This window comes from Bicyclus anynana, chromosome 27 (assembly GCF_947172395.1).
Source record: "Bicyclus anynana chromosome 27, ilBicAnyn1.1, whole genome shotgun sequence".
NCBI lineage: Eukaryota > Metazoa > Arthropoda > Insecta > Lepidoptera > Nymphalidae > Bicyclus > Bicyclus anynana.
In genome coordinates, this window is record NC_069109.1 from 4,637,554 (window position 1) to 4,657,703 (window position 20,150).

Below are 20,150 nucleotides of genomic sequence, written 5' to 3' on the forward strand. Positions count from 1 at the left end.
TCTGGAGGCAATGTCTTTGATTTCTATTCCAATTAATTTTTATCGGTTAGATAGAAAAGACATTTACAGAACCGTTACATTACAATCTAATCCAATTACCTATTTGTGGAAATTTTTATCTTAAGACTAGCGGACGCCCGCGACTTCGTCCGCGTGAAACCCGATGTACACTTTCAACTACCCCTACCCTACCCTACCTCTACCCTTTCAATTTTTTAATTTTTTCTGTCATAAGAACCTTCTCCTGACAATAACAAACATATCAAAAAAAAAATTGAATAAGGTCCAGCCGTTCACGCGTGATGGCGTTACCAAGGTATAAATGGATTCGTACATAAGTAATAGTTACATGTGTTAGTTAGTTATTGTCAGAAGGTTCTTATGACGGAAAAGATTAAAAAAAGGGTAGGGGTAGGGTAGGGTTAGGGTAGGGTAGGGTAGGGTAGAGTAGGGGTAATTGAAAATTTACATCGAGTTTCACGCTGACAAAGTCGCGCGCGTCCGCTAGTTCCTTATATTTATTCCTATTATTCCTTCGCGCCCCATTAAGCGATGCTTCTGCGCTCGCCCATAATTACCGGTAACACCATCTCATTAAGATACACTTAATTTACAATATACAATCAGAAAATAAACATCATCATCATCATCATTATCAACCTCTATTCGGCTCACTGCTGAGCTCGAGTCTCCTCTCAGAATGAGGGTTAGGCCAATAGTCCACCACGCTGGCCCAATGCGGATTGGCAGACTTCACACACGAAGAGAATTAAGAAAATTCTCTGGTGTGCAGGTTTCCTCACGATGTTTTCCTTCACCGTTTGAGACACGTGATATTTAATTTCTTTAAATGCACACAACGAGTGTGTTGGACAAAGTTGGAGGTGCATGCCCCGGACCGGATTCGAACCTTCGCCCTCCGGAATCGGAGGTAGAGGTCATATCCACTGGGCTATCACGGCTTTTAAAATAAACATGTTATGTGTTCAATAATAATTCATTACAATTAAAACTTAAACGCGTGGTCTCTGAGACTATAGCGAGTATAACTAGGACCACTGCATTAGGGTTGCCACTTCGCTAATGTCAAGGATACATGCGAGGGCCGCAGCAGGTACACTTCATTTACCCTTAGCGTGTTGAGGAAGGCATGCAATAAAGGAATAACAAATGATTACTATCCAAGTATCCAGTCAATATTAAAACCACTGTTTTAACATATTATGTTATAAGTATATTAATAATCTTATGTCAATTATAATTACGTACTTACTTAAACGCATGGTCTCTGAGACTATTAGAGAGTATAACAAAGACCACTACATTAGGGTTGCCACTTCGCTAATGTCAAGGATGCATGAGAGGGCAGCGACAGGTGCACTTCATTTACCTTTTGAGCGTTGAGGGAGGGATACAATAAAGGAATTGTTATGTGATCACTAGCCAAGTATCCAGTCAATATCACTATTGCTTTAACATTATGATGTCAATAATTATAATTACGAGTACCTACCTACTTAAACGCTCGGTCTCTGAGACTATAGCGAGTATAACTAGGACCACTACATTAGGGTTGCCACTTCGGTAATGTCAAGGATACATGCGAGGCCCCGGCAGGTGCACTTCATTTACCTTTTGCGTGTTGAGGGAGTGATACAATAAAGGACTAATAAATGATTACTATACAAATATCCAGTCAATATTAAAACCACTGCTTTAACATATTATGTTATAAGTATATTAATAATATTATGTCAATTATAATTACGTACTTACTTAAACGCATGGTCTCTGAGACTATTAGAGAGTATAACAAAGACCACTACATTAGGGTTGCCACTTCGCTAATGTCAAGGATGCATGAGAGGGCAGCGACAGGTGCACTTCATTTACCTTTTGAGCGTTGAGGGAGGGATACAATAAAGGAATTGTTATGTGATCACTAGCCAAGTATCCAGTCAATATCACTATTGCTTTAACATTATGATGTCAATAATTATAATTACGAGTACCTACCTACTTAAACGCTCGGTCTCTGAGACTATAGCGAGTATAACTAGGACCACTACATTAGGGTTGCCACTTCGGTAATGTCAAGGATACATGCGAGGCCCCGGCAGGTGCACTTCATTTACCTTTTGCGTGTTGAGGGAGTGATACAATAAAGGACTAATAAATGATTACTATACAAATATCCAGTCAATATTAAAACCACTGCTTTAACATATTATAAGTATATTAATAATATTATGTCAATTATAATTACGTACCTACTTAAACGCATGGTCTCTGAGACTATAGCGAGTATAACTAGGACCACTACATTAGGGTTGCCACTTCGGTAATGTCAAGGATACATGCGAGGCCCCGGCAGGTGCACTTCATTTACCCTTTGAGCGTTGAGGGAGGGATACAATTTAAAAAAAATCTTTAGTACTAAGGTATCAGATCTGACTGCTTTATTGGTACAATAAAGTTGCCTGTGTTTTCGGTTCACGAGGTACTGGGTTCAAGTCTTGGGTCGCTCAAAAAATACTAAGAATCTTACTTCAAAGAATTTTTCAGTTAAATTCTCATCTCGCAGTGAGGACGTTGAGACGCCAGTCTCGATCGTTATAAGTAACTAGCCGACACCCTGCGGTTTCACCCGCGTAGTTCTCGTTCCCGTGAGAATACGGGGATAAATAAAAACAAAAACCCCGACTACTTAAGCCTAATGAAAAAGAAAAACAAGTATCTGCATAAAGTTCTGACTAAATTCTTTATGTTAGCCGCATACGGTGACAAATATTGGTATTTCAATATTTGCCCGTAAGAAAGTATTATTTGTTCTCGTCTACAGCTCCACAAAGAATTTAGTTGTAGGTGCATTACCCGGAGCGGATTCGAACCTAAGCCCTCCGAATCTAAACCAGAGTTCATATCCACTGGGCTATCATGGCTCTTAACAAATAGACAGATGCTTTTTTTTTTCTCACCTAATGGTAAGTGATGATGTAATCTAAGATGGAAGCGTTCTAACTTGTTAGGAGGAGGATGAAAATCCACACTCCTTTCGGTTTCAACACGACATCGTACCGGAACGCTAAATCGCTTGGCGATACGTGTTTGTCGGTAGCGTGGTAACTAGCCACGGCCGAAACCTCCCACCAGCTAGACCTGGACCAATTAAGAAAATCTCAATCGGCCCAGCCGGGGATCGAACCCAGGACCTCCGTCATTAAATCCACCGCGCATACCACTGCCGTCAAAATCTTCAGTGACTTGGTCTTAATCTTCAGTAATTTCTTGGCATTAATCTTCAGTGAGTATTAGCGGTTTGCGGTATCTAACTAAATACAACTCCGTGGTCCCTTTGTAAAGACTAAAGAGTTGGCCCTTCGCTTTTATTAATACGAGAGGGGCTGGCAGATGCGCTTCGTTCGCCCTTCGTGGGTTCCGGGAAAGGGTCCGGTACATAGTACAGAGTGTATATGCGTTGGTATTTTCGCACTTTGCACTATACATCGAATTTAACCTCTATTTCTTTGAGTATTTGACACTCAGCGGGTGAGTGATCCCCTGGGGGTGCCCCTACAACGTCTATGAATTCCACTGTGAGTACAAGTTAATTCTTGATTCTGGTAGCTAACTGGGTTACCGGGTAATGAAAATTTCAGAGCGTCGAAACGAGACATTGTTCTTCTGCTGCTTAATTAATAGTTATACAACTTAACAGCCACAATGCCAAATTTCACAAATCCCGCGGGTACCATGGATCTTTCCGTATTTTATGCAAATTTCATTAAAATCGATTCCGCTTATCCATGCAAAGATAACAGACAGACAGATTCACTTTGGCATTTACAATATCAGTGTGGATACTTTTGGCACGCACCCGCGATGACGTCACGCGATGTCAACGTCTGTGTGACGTCACACGACCTTCACGAGGGGAACTCTGATGATAATTTGTATTTACAGTAGGTAGTTTCCACATTTTATATAATTAAATGATTATCTAACAACAAAAATACCACAATGAATACATTGAATAGAATTCATTCATCATCATTATCAGTCCATTTCAACAGCCCACATACGGGCCAGGCCTCTTTCCGTTTAAGGGGAGGACTCAGTGGCGTGCATAAGGCTGTTGATCAAGGTATGCACTAGTAAGACATTTTAACTAAACTGGAAAAATTTGCACTGTATAAGCATTAACATAACATTTGTTAAGGTTTGCAGTGCTTTAATGCATGTAAAACTTGCACGCCATTGGGGGGTGTAGCTTAAATTCTCTACAAGTTAGCCGTTGACTACATCTCACCTGATGGTAAGTGATGAAGCAATCCAATATGAAAGCGGGCTAATTTGTTACAAAAAATCCACAACAGTTTCTGTTTCTACACGACATCGCTAAATCGCTTGGCGGTACGTCTTTGCCGGTAGGGTGGTAAGTAGCCACAGCCGAAGCCTTCGACCAGCCAGACCTGGACCAATTAAGAAGACCACGATTCGATCCCAGGACATTGTAAAGTCTCTTGTAAGAACATCCAAATACTACAAAGTGGAGGGTCGAAAACACTGCGCCACTGGTATGTGGTCGCCATTCCAAAACCTGTGGACCCCAATAACCACAGGTCCATGTCGGTGACTTTGGTTCGTCTGCGGATCTCCTCATTTCTGATTTGATCACGCAGATACTCCGAGCATAGCTCGCTCCATCGCCAGCTGAGTGACTAAACCAGAACGGAACAGCCTTTCTTGATGAATACTGTTTATCAACAAACAAATTAAAAATGAGGGTATAAATCACTTGTCATTTCACACCTAATAATAATTATAATTAACTTAATGATTGATTGATTGATAATTAATGAAAATAAATTTGATTAATAAGCTTAGAATAACAAATATATACGGTTAATATATTTTACACAACATTTTATAAACAAACCATACATAATTTAAAATAAATAAGTTATGAAATGACATGCGTTTTCTACCTTCATTTCTAATTTTTTTTTTTTTTTTAAAAGAATATTTGCCATATCTTTTATAATATGACCAATATTCCCATTGCCCTCCAACTAGTCGGGAAAGACTGTGCTAGAAGTAGGTACGACAATAGACCAACGGGGCGAGGATCGAACCACCACCCCTCGGTGATGAGTCCGACCGCTCTTACCGTTGAGCTATTGAGGCTATAAAATTACTTTGTTGGTAAACGGTACTCATCAGGAAAGGCTGTAGTATAAATAATTATACATTTCTTTGCAACCCACAATTGCTACAATGTACATCGCTATCAAAGATTAACAACATTATAATACCGTATTATCTAAATGTTATCACTTTATCTGGGCGACTTATTTCGGCAGCGGATTACAATTTATGTTGGATTCGTTTCAAAAGTGACATTTTAACATGTTTTTGGACAAATCTACATCTTTACTAATATTATAAAGAGGAAAGATTTGATTGTTTATTTGTTTGTTTGCATTGAAAAAGCTCCGAAACTACTGAATCGATTTGATCAATTATTTCACTGTTGGGAATCTTCTGGCAACTTCGTTGATAACACATCTAGCCTATTCCTAGTAACACATCTAACAGTATATAAAGTCATTGGTCATAGGCTATATTTTGCGCACGTAATAGCTGATGAAACCGCATGTTTCTACAAGTATTTTATAAGTTTAAATAAAAAAGAACAGCTGAAACCGGTAAGTGGCTCAAGTATGCCTCTCTGACAGAGTTACATATTTGTATCTTTTGCCGTGGAGACACTTGGGCCATGGAGTCGCAGTGCCAAAAAATTTTACCGAATCATTTCCCCGCGGCTAGTTGCCTCGACTGGTGACAGAAGGGCTGGCTCATTTGCGCAAAGGATCAGCCTGGCTGTCCAGCGCGAAAATGCAGCCAGTATTCTTGCCATCATTCCACGTGGGCATGATTTGTATAGTTATTAGGATAAGTTAGCTTAAGTATTTATTGTATTCCTTCTCAATAAAAAAAAGAACAAGTTAAAATTAAATAGAAATGCTAGGCACTTTTTTGTGTGCAAGTACAGGTAAGATGGTGAATGTCATCGATTTTCCCGGACGCCCCGTCTCAAGGGCAAACACTACGCGAGATACCTACTTAGATGACACACATTTTGTTGTTCCATTATCGGCCTATTTTTATATAGAGTAAGGCCTAGGGCCTTACTCTATATAAAAGTGATGACCTCCGGATCCGAGACTTGGTCGCTAACTATGGGCCTTATTAGAAGGCTCAAAGTCTCTTAGCGATGTAGTTAACAACAATGTTTCATGAACTACCCTCCTCCCAAATGGTAACAAGGTCTAAAAAAAAATTGGTCCTTTATTTGGGACTGTAAAACTGGTATCTATTAAATTGAAATCTCAGGTCTGAGAAAACTACCAAGATTACGTTGTAAAATAAAAAAAAACATACCGGCGAATTGAGAACCTCCTCCTTTTTTTGTAGTCGGTTAAAAAGATACGGTCGTTTATTAAGCAAAACGCATATTTAGACATTTTCAAGGAGATCAAAACTCTTGACGTCGACTTAGAAATATGAATTTTACCAAATAACATAGTTATAGATCAAAAGTATAAGAAAAAAATCTCCAAACTATATATCTATACTAATATTATAAAGCTGAAGAGTTTGTTTGTTTGATTGAACGCGCTAATCTCAGGAACTACTGGTCCGATTTGAAAAATTCTTTCAGTGTTAGATAGCCCATTTATCGAGAAACGCTAAAGGCTATATATTATCCCCATATTCCTACGGGAACGGGAACCACGCGGGTGAAACCGCGCGGCGTCAGCTAGTTTGTTTATAATCAAAAACTGTGCCATTCGGCTCCTGTACTAGTTATAATGATCCTACGGAACCCTCGGATGGGTGAGTCCGACTCTCTTGTCCGGCTTTTTATGGTAATCTAGGGATTCCACGCGGGCGAAGTCGCGGGCGTTCGCTAGTATGTATGATGTGACGTCGACGTCACTAACAGACATCGATTGTGATCTTGGCCTATATAACAGACGTGCATTGTGCATTTGCACAAGGGCTGATTGAGAGTGAATCATACACCCAAACAACTGTATGGGTGCATTGTGGATGACTTACACCCAACTTACGTATAAAGTAGCGATCAAATAATAAAATACATTACAAGCGTACTACTAATTTAGCTATTTTTAACGACAAATGCAGTCTAAGATAGGAGAGTATTAGAAGAAGAATATGGGCATGTTTTTAAAATATATGAATGGATTTGTCATTTAATTGTGCATTTGCACAAGGGCTGATTGAGATGCTGTGTGAATCATACGCCTAAACAACTGTAGGGGTGCATTGTGGATGACTTGCACCCAACTTACGTGTAAAGTGGCGATCAACTAATATACTGCAGGAAATAATAATCTGAGACTGACATGACGTCGCTCGATCCCGTATTGACTCGCGGCGACGCTAGGTGGCGCGACTTGTTTCCGTAAAAGAGTAGGGACTCCGTAAAAGAGAGAGCAACTTGCGATATAAGGCGCTTGCCGTACGGTCGGCTTCGCCTCTAAACGCACCTAAACAACTGTATGGATGCATTGTGGATGGCTTGCACCCAACTTACGTGTAAAATAGCGATCAAATAATATAATACCACTAATTTAGGTATTTTTTAAAGACAACTGACGATGCAGTCTAAGATAGGAGAGACTTACATTAGAAGAAGAATAGGGGCATGTTTTTCAATATATGCAAGTTAGAGTTTCTTGTAATTTACGAAGGTAGTGGGTTAACTTAAAATTTAGACTAGAATTTATCAAAATCAAACTGAAAATTCATTATTTCAGTTAGGCTTACGAGAGTTTCAAATGCGCCTTGGTCCGAGAAGATTATTTACACAACTAAAAATGTGATTAGATTTTCTAGGCATCTAAACTGGCTATTTGCAACAAATCTTCTTAGTTTTGTACAGCAGGCGAGTAGCCTATTAGGTGCGTCGCTTACAATGTTTTTGGATTTGGTTCAAATATCTCCAATTGTGATGATATTTGGCTCAGCATCGGGTTATGAAAGGCGGTCAAGTGTATGCCAGATCACAATAAAGTATTATACTTTGTGAGACGCTCCCTTGTTTACTAGCCCACGCGTCGCGGTTTTACCCTCGTGGTTACTGTTCCAAAATCAAAAATCAAAATCAAAAATCATTTATTTCAAGTAGGCTCAGTTTACAAGCACTTTTGACACGTCAGTTGACTATTTGTAAAGATTCTACCACCGGTTCGGAAGGCAGGTTCTGCTGAGAAGATACCGGCAAGAAACTTAACAGTTGCTCTTTTGAAAAAGTCATACAGTATTACAATTTACAATTGATAACAATTACAATTTCTTATAGTTTTATTTCCTGTGTGAAGGTGGAAGCTGATCCAATGGCCTCCAAGCGCTTTTATCTTTAAGGAACTCATCAATGTTCCCGTAGGAATACGGGGATAAAATATAGCCTATAGCACTCGGGGATAGTGAAGCTTCTCAACAGTGAAATAATTTTTCGTTCTAGAGCCTATTTAAAACAAACATTTAAATCTTTCCTCTTTATAATATTATTATTATTATTATTAACCGACTTCAAAAAAAAAAGGAAGTCATATTTTTTTTTAAATATTTGTTACTTCATAACTTCGTCATTTACTAATCAATTTTGTAAATTCTTTTTATTGTTTAAATGAAAATGAAATGATTGATGATTTTCATGAAAATCGGTTTAGTAATTTTATGTTAAAATCAAAATAACTGAAATACGTCTTTGAAGTTGGTTCCATTTTTATGTAAAAAAGATTATAGTATACAGGAGTAGTATGAAAATTTTAAAAAATCACCGAATGTCATGAAATTATTAATTACACTCTCGATCAAGTCATCAATATTCTCTTTCAGTGCGCTTTCATTTGAGACCCCACTCGAGTATATTTGCCGACATTCGGTTATTCTTTCCCCCCAGAACTTTCAAACGGCTCGACCGATTTTCATCAAACATGTACCGTATGTAACATAGGAACACTCGCACATAAATCACCTTTCATATAAAACTTGGCTGGTGGGAGGCTTTGGCCGTGGTTAATTAACACCCTACCGACAAAGACGTACCGTCAAGCGATTTAACGTTCCGGTACGATGTCGTGTAGAAACCGAAAGGGGTGTGGATTGTCATCCTACTCCTAACAAGTTAACCCGCTTCCATCTTAGACTGCATCATCACTTACCATCAGGTGAAATTGTAGTCAAGGGCTAACTTGTACAGAATTAAAAAAAAAACTTCACAGTTACGTAGACTGTTACGCAACGACAGTAAAACAAATCAACCAACTAAATATATAATCAATAAAAATAATTAAATTGTCAAGAACTCGGCTGACTAAAGGTGAACGCACCTAAAGCCCGTTCCACATTCGCGACAAGACTTCACGATCCGCAGTGGCGTGCAAAAGGTATTCAAGTAGGGTACCTACCCTACTTGAATACCTTTTGCACGCCACTGCGAACGAGTTTGCCAAGCTATACCTACCTAGGTATAGCTTGGCAAACTCGTTCGTAACACCCCCGATGCCCGCAAGCACGACTTCCTAACCACGCAGTCCATACCCCATTCCCTCGCGCTCGACTTCACACCCGCGCAGTCCTTTCCCCCCGTCGCCCGCATATCACGGGAGTGTCATCAACGATCTTGCCAAGCTAGTTTATGTACAAACTAGCCAATGCCCCGCGGTATCACTCGCGAATTACCCGTTCCCGTCAGAATCTATACTTCTATACTAATATTATAAAGCTGAAGAGTTTGTTTGTTTGATTGAACGCGCTAATCTCTGGAACTACTGGTCCGATTTGAAAAATTCTTTCAGTGTCAGATAGCCCATTTATCGAGAAAGGCTATAGGCTATATATTATCCCCGTATTCCTACGGGAACGGGAACCACGCGGGTGAAACAGCGCGGCGTGAGCTAGTACGGTGATAAAATTACGTAACTAATGGTAAAGAATTTTCAAAATCGGCTCAATAGGTCCAGAGATTAACCTCTACAATAGCACTTTACCTCTGTTCCAATATTACAGTTCGTGTCATGTAGGATGGTGCGGGTGACAGTTCGTTTCTCTCTTAAAAGTTGGTCGCGATTCACGATAATAGCACGTATTATGAACGTCATACAGGCGACTGTCACCGTACCCATGCTATCTGAAAACCACTTTAGTATAGATTGGAACATTCTTTATTCAATACAGTTTCGTAATATGTCATCATCGTTGAATCTCGCCCAAAGCGAGTGGTATTCTCAAAACTTCGTCTGTGTCATTACCAAGTAATCTATATAATGATAATAAAATATAATCTATCCCCTATCAATATATCATTCAAATCCATTCATCCATCCATTTATATAAACTTTCGCGTAAATGTTATTAGGAACTTTCTACGGAACCCTAAAAAAACAAATACCCGTTCGAACGAGAACTGTCTCGCGCAGTTAAGTAATGTGAAACAAGCTTTACACAGATAAATTACGCAAGGCGTATCAGACAGACAGCCACTATATCCAATGAAAGTGAAATATTATGAAATTGCATATTTGTGAACTAGCAAGGTGTAAAGAGTAACAAACATCCATCCATACATACATCCATCCACACACTTTCACATTTATAAGACAAATCATCATTATCATCATTATCAACCCATATTCGGCTCACTGCTGAGCTCGAGTCTCCTGTCAAATGAGAGGGGTTAGGCTAATTAGTCCACCACGCTGGCCCAATGCGGATTGGCAGACTTCACACACGCAGAGAATTATGAAAATTCTCTGGTATGCTGGTTTCCTCACGATGTTTTTCCTTCACCGTTTTGAGACACGTGATATTTAATTTCTTAAAATGCAAATACAACTGAAAAAGTTGCATGCCCCTGACCGGATTCGAACCCACACCCTCCGGGATCGGAGGCAGAGATCATATCCACTGAGCTATCACAGCTATAAGACAAATACCCGGACTAATACACTCAGGTCAAAACAACCTTCTATACCGAGGTCCGAGTCTCAAAGGAGACTCCCTTAGAGAGTTGTTCTGCCCATCTCTTATGCTTCTCTTTGGGACCCATCAGGCGATGCTTCTGCGATCGCCCAAACTCAGGTCCCATTAAAGAGCCTACGGCACTTACACAATCAGTATGAATAAATAATATATATATTAAATAAATTAGTATAATAAATCTGTAGAGAGGTCAATTTTTGTACATGAAATATATTTCCAAAATAACTATCAGCGGGTGATGAGTGATCGATAGTGATGCCAAAAATGCAAAAATGAAGCAGTAAAATTTTTGTCTGTCTGTCTGTATGTTCGTTATAGAAACAAAAACTACTCAATGGATTTTAACAAAACTTGGTACAATTATTCTTCATACTCCTGGCAGGTTATAGTATACTTTTCATCACACTACGATCAATAGGAGCAGAGCAGTGAAGGGAAATGTTGGGAAAGTTACTCCATTGTTTACAGCAATACTACTGTAAGGGCTGGATTGAAGAGATCTAAAGACGGGCATCCGCTAGTACATAATATTATAAAGATGATTTGAAACATACTTTCACTGCTGAGAAAAACCACATGGCGTCCACTAGTGTGAAACAAGTTTTACACGGACAGACAAATTACACAAGACATATAAGAGACAGCAACTATATCCAATGAAAGTGAAATATTATGAAATTGCATAATTGTGAACTATCAAGGTCAGCAGTCTAGCATTTTTGGTGCCACGATGTTGTGCCTTTATGTGGCTTTTTAAAATAAATAAATAAATAAATAACTTTTTATTTCAGTTTACACCATAGAATAAAGAATTAATCTAGAAGAATTAGTAAGATTAGTAACAATTTTACTTTTTTAAGTAGCTTATTTGAGTTTAGAACATGAGGTCTAGGGATTGAGTCCTAGTGTGGGCTTTGATTGAGAAATATTGAGCAATATTTTCTATACAATATAGGGTTGTGCTTTCGACTACAATTACGTTAAATGCATTAATGTGGTCTAAGTTGGAGCATGCTTACCTAGAAGATGACTATTCACTCTTGCTTTGAAGATGTTTAAATTAAAAGACTGATGACTCATTATGAAGCTGCATTAACAAAGGAAGTTACCATTTTGTATGTATAATGCTTACCTTAGGTAGGCCTAGTGTTAGCCACTGATAATGATGAAGCTCCAAATCTCCCTACATAGTATAAAACAAAGATGCTTTCTCTGTCCTTATATCCCTATGTATGCTTAAATCTTTAAAACTACGCAAGGGATTTTGATGCAGTTTCTTAAAATAGATAAGAGTGATTGAAGAAAAATGTTTATAAGTATAACTAGTGACCCACCAAGGCTTCGCACGGGTGCAATGCTGATACTAAATACACTACAGAAAAACTGTGAACGTTGTATATAAAAACATAGTGGTCCGCTCTGGCTTCGCACGGATATCACACCAACATTATAAAGGCGAAAGTTGTTTGTAAGTGTGTGTGTATGTTTGTTTGTGTATGTTTTTATGCTGCAGCTACTGAAGAGATTTGGCTGAAATTTGAAATGGAAATAGGCTACTTTTCATCCCGGAAAAATCCATGGTTCCCGTGAATTTTGTGAATAACTGAATTCTATGCTGACGAAGTTGTGGGCGTCCACTAGTTTCCTATAAGGAAAGAGCCCCGTTGGAGATTAAAAATAGCTAATGATGTTAAAAGTCATAGATATCAAGTAATACTGATTAGATTGCACTAGTTGGCCTAAGTCACTGCAGAGTAACTTGTAGATCCTTGATAATATGAACTCATCAATGATAATAACACATATTACTATTGGTTCATACTTATGCAATCATAGTGTATCTTTTTTTTATATGTTGATTCAATGATAATAATTATAAATTGATTAGTTACTGACAGACAATATCGCCGTGACAGCCCAGTGGATATGATCTCTGCCTCCGATTCCGGAGGGTGTGGGTTCGAATCCAGTCTGGGGCATGCACATCCAACTTTTCAGTTATGTGCATTTTAAGAAATTATTTATCACGTTAATGGGTGAAGGAAAACATTGTGAGGAAACCTGCACACCAGAGAATTATCTTAATTCTCTGCGTGTGTGAAGTCTGCCAATCTGCATTGGGCCAGCATGGTGGACTATTGGCCTTACCCCTCATTATGAGAGGACACTCGAGCTCAGCAATGAGCCGAATATGGGTTAATGACGATGATTAGTTACTGTGACTAAGGGGTAAATAAAGTTGATATAATCAACGTTTATAGAACTACCTACTATAGTGGCCTACAGAATACCTGTTGTTTTTTTTCTATCATTCATTTATTAGTCCTTTTTTTATTTTTTACGAATGTTAATAAAATACAGATTTTTTACAGTATGAGTGTATTTGACGACATCCGTGGCACAATAATATGCACTGTGGATTTACAAGATGGAGGTCCTGGGTTCGATCCCCAGCTGGGCCGATTAAAGTTTTCTTAAAAATTGGTCCAGGTCTGGCCAGTGGGAGGCTGGCCGTGGCTAGTTAGCGTTCCGGTACAACGTAGTGTCGAAACCAAAAGGGCTGTGCATTTCATCCTACTCCTAACAAGTTAGCATGCTTCCATCTTAGATTGCGTCATCACTTACCATCAAGTGCTATTGTAGTCAAGGGCTAACTTGTAGAAAATAAAAAAAAAGGATATAAATGCACAGGATCAAAACCATGGGGTATGCATTAGCTTAAATTAATAAACCTGTAAACAGTTTATGCAATACAGCAAGGTTTGAATAAAGATATACTTAAATATATAAAATGTTAGTTTTTTAACACAAAGTATTTGTTTGTGTGTGCAGAAATGTGACATAACATGTCTACACATAAAATTAACATCCAAACAATGTCAATAGACCATGAAAGTGACGTCACAAGTGTATAACGGTTGTGTCAATGATATTTCATACTACAGATAGGGCACTAGGACATCAAAACTGAGGCGGACAAATGTGTGTAATATATTGAATGTAATAACCTTAAGTTGTAAATATTATGTCTACTAACAATATTAATTTTGTAAACTGAACTAACAAAAGGGGGGGAAAAAATCTACTATTTATAGTGGCAAAATTATGCTGGTTAATAGTTAATACTTGATTCCCAGCTTACACAGATCAACCTCTAAAAGTGTGTCTTCCTTACCACATGACATTAGCAAAGTAAATTGTAACCAGTTGGTACAGCAGCATGCCATAAATTGCACGTTGTAGAGTCGACATCTCCTGAGGATGCTCTGGTTTCGGGGTGAAACGTACGTAGAGAGTATTCTGTCGGACCTGGGTGACGTTGTCGCATGGGTTCGTCGACTTTTCGCGGATGATAGCAAAATAAATAAATCATTATATAAAAATTTAATTGTGTAATTGTCTTAATTTCATTTAGTTGCATATTAAACATCAAAAGTTATTTAAACAAATTATGACTAAATATTGTCTAAAATGTTGAGTTGTGTGTTCAGGAAGTGTAAAAACTATATATATACTTAAATATATAATGTATGTAAACACAAATTTGTGCATGTGTGTGCTCAGTGGAGTAGCTAAATTCAGATCACTTTTTGCAGTGATTTTGAATACACAAAACATATCTATAGTATATTAATCGGTGTACATACATAAAAAAAAAAAAAATACCGACCGAATTGAGAACCTCCTCCTTTTTGAAGTCGGTTAAAAATATTGTTGGGTTGTGTGCATACCCTTCATTATAAGAACTTCTGAGGTTTCTATTGGAATCATATAAATGAGCAACTAAACATAACACATAGTTTTTAGTAATTTTAACTATCAAGAGTGTTATTCATATTAATTTATTATGAAACATGGCTAAATTTAACTTGTTACAACATCAGAGTATATCCGACAAGTTTCAAACTTAAACAGGGCCCTTAGTCATGAGCTGGTTCTTGCAACAGCATGATCTAAAGTAAATAAATATAATGTACTAGCGGATGCCGTGCGGTTTCACCCGCATGGTTCCTGTTCCCGTAGGAATAAGAATAAGAATAATAATAAGAATTGTTTTATTTACGGGGATACGAATACGAATAGGAATACGGGGATAATATATAGCCTATAGCCTTCCCCGATAAATGAGCTATTTACCAATGAATGAATTTTTTAAATCGGACCAGTAGATAATGAGATTAGCACGTTCAAACAAACAAACAAACTCTTCAGCTTTATAATATTAGTATAGATATGGTGTTACATCATAGATGCAAAAATGCGCCTGCCTGCCTGCTTATTTACACGTCTGCGTTGGAGAAGGAATTATCCATCTTGTATATTGTACATATATTGAACACCCTGGTTAACAACTTTGTGCACGCCGTTGATATAAAGGTATTTTCAGCTGACTTGAATGGTGCACACAGAGGGAGTATAAACCCACCCACACTGCTCTAATGCAGAATGGGTAGTTAACAGTGGCGAAGGATGGAATTTTGATGAAGGTGAGCCTACACAAAGATAAGGAAACTCATATCACATGATAAAAACTCTTACATCTGTATATATTAATTACAATAATGAATATGTATGAATGGATTTTTACATCTTTACTCTTCGCCACTCGTAGTTAAGTTTGATAATGATTCTAATATAGCTTGGGTTAATAGATCTTGGGTTCTATTATGAAATATTGAACTTCTCAGTAAAAATTCTGAACTGGCAGGGAAAAGTTACACCACCATGCGAATTTTTATATTATGTTAATTATGGATACTTTGGGTTACAAGATTCTGAGTTCTATTATGAAATATTGAGCTGTTATGAATACATTCAGAACTGGTTGAAAAGTTTAAAAACTACACCCCTGTACCTCAAGAGGGGGTGATGGTGATAATTACAGAATCAAAACATTATCACCCTAACCTATACAATAGATATTTATATATTATGTTAATGATAATCATGGATACTTTGGGTTACAAGATCCTCAGTACTATTATGAAATATTGAGCTGTTATGAAAACATTCCGAAGTAGTTGAAAAGTTTCAAACTACACCTGTATCTTAGAGAGCATGATGGTGATAATTACAGAATCAAAACATTATCACCCTAACCTGTAATAGAACATGTCTATATTGTCTTCTGAAAGGACAGAGAGGCTTGGCCCAGCGGTAGGTGGTTAAAGTAAGCTAGTAATGCTAAAAACGACTTACCTGCCAAGGGTTGACTTTGGGTATGGGTGCTTCGACGAACTTCTTGGGCTGGTCGTCGGCCTGCTGCTGCTCCGACGTGGGCTGCGGTTCTGAATGCGGCGGGGGCGCCTTGTGCGGTCGCGGGGGAGCCCGACGCTCGCGCTCGCGGCGGCTTTTGGCCGGGCGACGCGCGTGAGAGATAACGGGCACGAAGCCCTCCTCCTCCTCGTCGTCGGGCCGCGGGACCGCGTCGGGCGCCTCCTCTGTGGCCTCTATGTTCTCCTTATTGCTGTCCCCACCTCGGAAGTTCAGCACCGAAGCGTACGAGGGCCCGGCGCCCTCCGACACTCTCGCGGCCATGCCGCTCTCCAAGTTATGTAAGCCCGGGCGCGCGCTTCGCGCCGATAGGATCACGAGCGCGCGGCCATGCCTCTTAGCAAGACGGCATGGTGCGGGTTGGACCCACGAAATTCACTTTTCACACAGAGCTCGTACCGTACTCGGCGATGTTATATCTAGTCTAGTTTAACGTAACTGTAATAGAAACAAATGTGCGCACAGTACAAAATTCACACCAGATTGACCCTGGATCGACCGTATTTACATCGAAAAAATTCACTTCCGTCGTCTCGTTCCAACTATTTACGCACACACGACGGTCCGGCCGCACCGTGGCAATCGATTACGTGTACGAATAACACTAAAAATGACCTTTTCAACCTGGAAAAAGCTAAAGAACCATATTTTGTTCACTATTCACACATGTGGTCGGACGCCCAAAAAGGTATTTTCCGCAACACACGGATCTCGCGGAAGGCTGTGACTTCTAATTTTACTGTAGGGACATTTGTCACAAGATGGCGCTGAAATTACACTGACAGCGGGTGTGATCAAAATAAAAACTTTAAAAATGCTAATATCTTTAAAACTAATGTTAAACTTATAATTTTTTCTGCAATTTTGAGATACTTTAACGACGGACAATGTGTGTATGTACCACAAAAGCCGCAATAAATTTAATCTAATATTGCTTGTGACGGAGAATTTTGCTTATTCGTGAACGCGTCTGCTGTAAAATCACATTTCATTTTTATTTCTTGGCGACCTTGCATAATTTTGTAAATGTAACCTATTTCATGTGGTGAATTCTGTAAATTGGATTAAAATGCAACTAATTATGAGTTTCAGGCTATCACGAAGATGCGAATTAACTTAAAAAATAATCGAATCTATTCCCTCTCAATTTCAAAATATATTCGACTATTATCTATTTGTTATCTTTTATATTTTAATTTTTATTGTCTATGACTCAATACACGTTGCAACACTAAACAATCGTTCGGAAATCTATACACTCCTAGACTTAAAAAAATTTGCAAGAGGTTCTATTCTGTGCACTGAAGATATCTAAAAAATCTTAGTATAGGTGTCAAAGTAAAAAATACTGAAGTTAAAAATATTTTTGTTAATTTTTTATCTATCTGACCATTTTGTTGCCCGGGCATTACGGGCATTACTTAAACTTGGCACGATTTGAATACGAAGCAAGATATGATACTTTTTGTCGCGAAAATAAAATCAGAAGGGGGTTGAAAGTTTGCCTGGAAAGTCCTTCATTCTTCAAGTTACCTTTGTAAAAGTTGGAATGTGAACTATCAGAAAAATACTGAAAATAAAATAAGTCAAAATTTTTCAAAAATTCTATCCCTTTTAGACCACTAACTAGTCAAAGCTAAAGGGTTTTAAGGGGGTTGAATTTTTTTTATAATTTATATCGTTTGTTTTATTTTTTTATAAAATAATCAGTGGACTATTTATTATTTATCAAAAACACGCAAATATTAACAGAAGGGGGTAAAAAAGTTAAAAGTTTTTTTTCTCTGGAATTTATAGATGCGTCGTCATCGTCTTGATCGGTCTGTATTTCTCGAGTAATAGAGATAGTGTTGTTGGGTACAGAAGTATTACCAATCTTTTGCCACTGCATTGTTAATTTCAATTGAAATTTTCCCGTGGGCGTATCCGTTAGTTAGTAATGTAATATTGGTTTTTTAATTGGAAATATTTGTTACGAAAGTAGAGTAAACAGAGAAACCGTCTCCAAGATGAAGACAGTTAATAATTCTAGCTCGGGAGCCTAAGAGGGGATATTTGGATTTACTGGAACCTTTCACGCTTTTGCATTTATGCCACCAAGTATGTGTACTAGATTTTGGTGGAAACGCTTAGGGCAACCACAAAAAAAAAACTTTAGAAATATTGAACCAGCACGTTGTATGTGTTTATAATAGTAAGTTATATATATAGTATTTAATATCGAAAAGTGTGTATTACCAAAATCTGACCATGTGAGTGTAACCTAAGGGAGTGAGAGGGTTACAAAAAATCCTTCTATTTCAGTTCTGGAGTCAAAGTGCGATCATTATATTTTTTATTTTACTGGAAATAATCACAAAATAGCAAAAATATTATTTTCTGACGACAATTAAAGCATCATGGGCTCCTATACTATTAGGATTTACACGTTCCCAAAAAGTTACATAAAACAAACAAAACATTTTGTAATTACTATAATATTATTGAAATAAATACTTTTTAGCAAGCAGTTTGCGCATAGGCACTCTCTGGATTAGTCGGGCAGTACATTCCAAGGAAGTTTCTGCAATTTCTACAATAATGGTACACATCTTTGCAAGATCTCAAAACGTACGGCAGCGGAGCACATATCCAGCAGCACAACAAACAGAGTATTATAGCACACAAATGTGTGCACAGAGTTATCTTGCTCGCCACAACGGTCATACCGGTGTGACCACATTCTGGGCAAAAAATGGTCACAGGCGTAAAACCAAAATGGTAAACCCTAGTCGGTTGAGGTGGCATAGGATTGTCAACGTATATATCAAAAGCTGTCGCATAATTAGGTGGCGGTGTATGTTGGATGTATGACGGGGAAGGAATGAAGGTTCCCATCAATCTAGGCCTTCGTCTCACCGCCATTTGTCTTAATACAAACGAATAAGAAGGTGGAGCACTTGTCAGTGAATCCGGAGGGGTGATTGAGTAGTTTTTGTTGTTAAACCATGCTTGTGGGTTATTTATCCTTTTATCTGTCATAGCCAAACTTATTGAACTTTCGTTTAATTTGGCTAGTGCTTGGAGAAATAGGCTCTGGGGTTGGTTTGATGAAAGTATATTTAAGGAGGCAGGAGACTGCAAATTTGATGATATTCGTAAAGGTTGAGTGGTGATTGGTAGTTGTTTCTTCAGAACTAAAGGTATTGAAGATGTTCCAGCATAAAATTCATCCTCAAGTACAGGTTTAGGGTTAAGATTTTCTGTTTGTAAATCTGGCGTATCTAATCTTTGAGTATATATTTCTCTGGAATTTACAGATGCGTCGTCATCGTCTTGATCGGTCTGTATTTCTCGAGTAATAGAAATAGAAATAGTATTGCAGGGCACAGAAGTATTATCAGTCTTTTGCTTCTGCATTGTTTATTTTAATTGAAATTAACTTAAGAATTATAATTTTTTTATAAAAAGAAGAAAAAAGAATTATCATTATTTCATTCGTCAAAATGACGTCAATCTTTTTGGCAACAACTTTTGGCGATGATGTAAATTTCTTACGTTTAAAAATAATTTTTTATACACATACAGTCGCAAACAATAATATTTTGAGATTTGGATGGATTTGGATTTGGTTCCGACATTTGACTTGTGTAATATTTAATCTTTGGTTTCGCCTACGACTTTTATGGTGGTTATTATGTCTATGGTGACTCTGGAAAACGGAAATAATTTAAAAAAATATTCTAATCTTCTAATTTAATATCATAAAATGTTTTACCATTGCAATAAACACAAACAGCTATAAAATATAGGTTATCATT

The 20,150-nt window shown here is 38.0% G+C and overlaps 1 protein-coding gene across 3 annotated transcripts in view; it reads right to left on the reverse strand.

Annotated features, from left to right (window-relative positions):
• The window catches only part of LOC112054185 (la-related protein 1), a 93,919-nt gene extending 76,839 nt beyond the window's left edge, over positions 1 to 17,080 (reverse strand). For all 3 annotated transcript variants that reach the window (XM_052890410.1, XM_052890411.1, XM_052890409.1), the window contains exon 1: positions 16,276 to 17,080. In XM_052890410.1, coding sequence (XP_052746370.1) covers positions 16,276 to 16,614 — 339 coding nt within the window. In that variant the 5' untranslated portion in view covers positions 16,615 to 17,080. The remainder of the gene's footprint in view (positions 1 to 16,275) is intronic.
• Positions 17,081 to 20,150: the final 3,070 nt, after the last annotated feature.